The sequence below is a fragment of the Gavialis gangeticus genome, unplaced genomic scaffold, assembly GCF_001723915.1.
Source record: "Gavialis gangeticus isolate Ggan-Ray unplaced genomic scaffold, GavGan_comp1, whole genome shotgun sequence".
Lineage (NCBI taxonomy): Eukaryota > Metazoa > Chordata > Crocodylia > Gavialidae > Gavialis > Gavialis gangeticus.
The window spans coordinates 62,492,705-62,495,875 of record NW_017728993.1 but is presented as its reverse complement, the minus strand read 5'-3'; the positions used below and the strand labels follow the sequence as shown (position 1 = coordinate 62,495,875).

General features: G+C 47.9%; 1 protein-coding gene across 1 annotated transcript in view; it reads right to left on the bottom strand.

Annotated features, from left to right (window-relative positions):
- The window catches only part of RFWD2 (ring finger and WD repeat domain 2), a 288,015-nt gene that overhangs the window by 250,597 nt on the left and 34,247 nt on the right, over positions 1-3,171 (bottom strand). Inside the window, exon 6 of the mRNA XM_019528351.1 lies at positions 1,534-1,598. Within this exon, the coding sequence (XP_019383896.1) occupies positions 1,534-1,598 (65 nt within the window). The remainder of the gene's footprint in view (positions 1-1,533; positions 1,599-3,171) is intronic.

Sequence of the window (3,171 nt, the reverse complement as noted above, 5' to 3'; positions counted from 1 at the left end):
TCTCAGCACAACAGACCATAGTGCCTGGCCTACCCTGGAGACTTCAGCCAGCAGTGGTGGCAGCAGCAAAAACAGTGGGAACAGTAGTGCCCAGAATGGATGCTGGGAGCTAGAGGTTAACCCTGCTGGCACTACACGTAGCCACCAATTCGACAGTCCTGCTTTAACCCAGCGTTTCCCAAATGGCGTGCTGCGGCATTTTGGGTTGGAGCCACGCCCCACACCTGCTGCTGCTGCGGGCAGCCAGACAGATTGGGGGGGCAGGGGGCATGGCTCCAGCCAGTGGTTCAAACACCATGTCATCTGCTTCCCGCCGCTCGCTACCCCACCCCACCCTCCCCGGTCTGCGGCATTCAGCTGCTTGCCACTTGATCCCCTCCCCTTCCTCCCCCTCCCCACTCTGCAGCATTCAGCCATTTTCTTCCCCTCCCCCGCAGGCTGTGGCATTCTGCTGCTCACCACCCTCACATCCCGCCCCCAGCTCAGCCAGTGTGCCATGGGGTGGCGGAGGCCATGTAAGTGTGCCACGGAGTGAAAGAAGTTGGGAAATGTTGCTTTAACCTAACTTTTATCTAAGTGTTACCACTGCAATCCAGAGGCTTTCTTCAGCCACATTACCAATTACAGTAAATTGCATTCTGGTTTTGCAACATGAATAAAATCTAGAACGATACCAGATAATTTCACCTGGGAGAAGAGTTCTGGGTACCACACTTCAAGAGGGATGTGGACAGCATGGAGAGGGTCCAGACGAGGGCCACTCGCAAGATCAGGGGACAGCAGGGTAGGCCCTATGAGGAGAGGCTACGGGACCTGAACCTGTTCAACCTCCAAAAGAGAAGGTTGAGGGGGGATCTTGTGGCCTGTTATAAACTAGTCAGGGGGGATCAGCAGGCATTGGGGGAGTCACTGTTCCCCCGAGCACTGCCAGGAGTGACCAGGAATAACGGTCATAAGCTGGCAGAGGGTAGGTTTAGGTTAAATATCAGGAGGCGCTACTTACAGTCAGGGCGGCTAGGGTCTGGAACCAACTTCCCAGAGAAGTGGTGCAGGCTCCTACCCTAGGGGTTTTTAAGAGGAGGTTAGATGAACACCTTGCTGGGGTCGTTTGACCCCAGTACTCTTTCCTGCCATGGCAGGGGGTCAGACTAGATGATCTGCTCAGGTCCCTTCCGACCCTAGAAGCATGAAACTATGAAGAGCCAGGATTTCAGTGCTCCAAGCAATTCTTTTTTCCTGCTGTGGTTGACATGATCCTTATTTCGGTTTGTCTAGAGAACCAGCATCCCCAAGATTTGACAAAATTTGTAGGCCCCACTAATCAACTCAGTCTAACTATAGTTACAATTTCCATTACTGAATGCAAGCATTCTAGATAAGTAAGTTTTTTTCCCCCCACTAAAGTTCCTAGCCTTCATTCATCACCTCAAGAGTAAAATTTGTCCTAGATTAAAGCTATGATATGGAACAAATCACCTTCAATTGCTTTAATAAAAACCAAAGTAAAGAGTGGGAACATACGGTGCTACTCACTGAATGGTCCAATTTAAACCGCTTTTCTTCATATCTCTGCTTCTGTTTAAGGATCAGCTCATTTACTAAAAAGCAGAAAGAAAACAGCACGTGAAACAGAGGGTAGGCTTTTGATTTAAAGTTAATAAAAATGCCTTTTCTTGCCTCAAGTCCTTTACCCACTAGTGCTAAAGAGAAAATTAACATCAGTGAAAAATGAGAAAAAATGTTTTATCACATCACTTTAAACATGTAAAAGTGTTTTGTCTTTCTTTCAGGGAGGTACATGTCATTATCAAGCTCCCAAAAAATGTAAAGAATTAGCCAAAGCAGGACTTAGCTATTGGTGCAATTCCCAAAGCTGATGTAGCATATTTTTCTAAATTAGTACAATCCTTTAATTAGACAAATTCTTCTAACTCTGGGATAGAAGGGAAGTCTCTACTCTAGGGAAGTCTAGAGTAAATAAAATGGTAAGTAATTCACTATGGCTTGATTGGAGTCAGCAGGCCATATGTCTATAAAAATTACTTTTTCCACTTTGTTTTACACTGACTTAACCTCTCATTACTCACTCCTAGACTAACTTTTCCCCACCTGCACTCCAGTTCTTATGGGTGCTTTTTACAATTGTTTGGGTGCATAAACGTTATTCTAATAAAACACCAGAACAGACCCATCTCACTTTAGTGGCCAAGAGCTGTACCTACATTTCTGACTAGTACTGCAACACAGGAAGTTCATGCATACAAAGAAGCATTCTATTATAGGAGTGCTTTCTGGCACATTCTTTCATCTCAAGAATCTCAGAAACATTACGTTCAAGTTGCAACTAGGGAAGTTTAGGTTGGATATTAAGAAAAACTCTCTCACTAGGAGGAACAGGTTATATAGAGAGGTGGTGGAATCTCCATCCTTGCAGGTTTTTAAGACCCAGATTGACAAAGCCCTGGCTGGAATGATCTTGTTGGAGGTGGCCCTGCTTTAAGGAGAGAAGTGGGCACGCTAGAAGGGAGGAATAGGCTGCAATTGGACCTAGACAGGTTACAGAGTGGGGGGGGATGAGAACAGGATGGGTTTCAACACTGACAAGTGCAAAGTACTGCACCTGGGGAGGAAGAACCAGCACCATCCCTACAGGCTGGGGAACTCCCTTCTCATCAGTACAGAGGCAAAAAAGGATCTTGGAGTCGGCCCATGTTCATTTTGGCACCAATGACGACAGTGTGGGGACGTGGTCAGGAAGGCCAACCGTACCTTGTCATGCATCCACAGATGCATCTCAAGCAGGTCCAAGGAGGTGATCCTCCCCCTCTGTGCTACACTGGTCAGGCCACAGTTGGAGTACTGTGTCTAGTTCTGGGCACCACACTTCAAGAGGGATGTGGACAACATGGAGAGGGTCCACAGGAGGGCCACTCGCATGATCAGGGGGCAGCACAGCAGGCCCTACGAGGAGAGGCTACAGGACCTGAACCTGTTCAGCTTCCACAAGAGAAGGCTGAGGGGGGATCTAGTGGCCATTTACAAACTAGTCGGGGGGGATCAGCAGGCACTGGGGGAGCCCCTGTTCCCCCAAGCACTCCCAGGGGTGACTAGAAATAATGGTCACAAGCTGGCAGAGGGTAGATTCAGGCTAGATAGCAGGAGGCACTACTT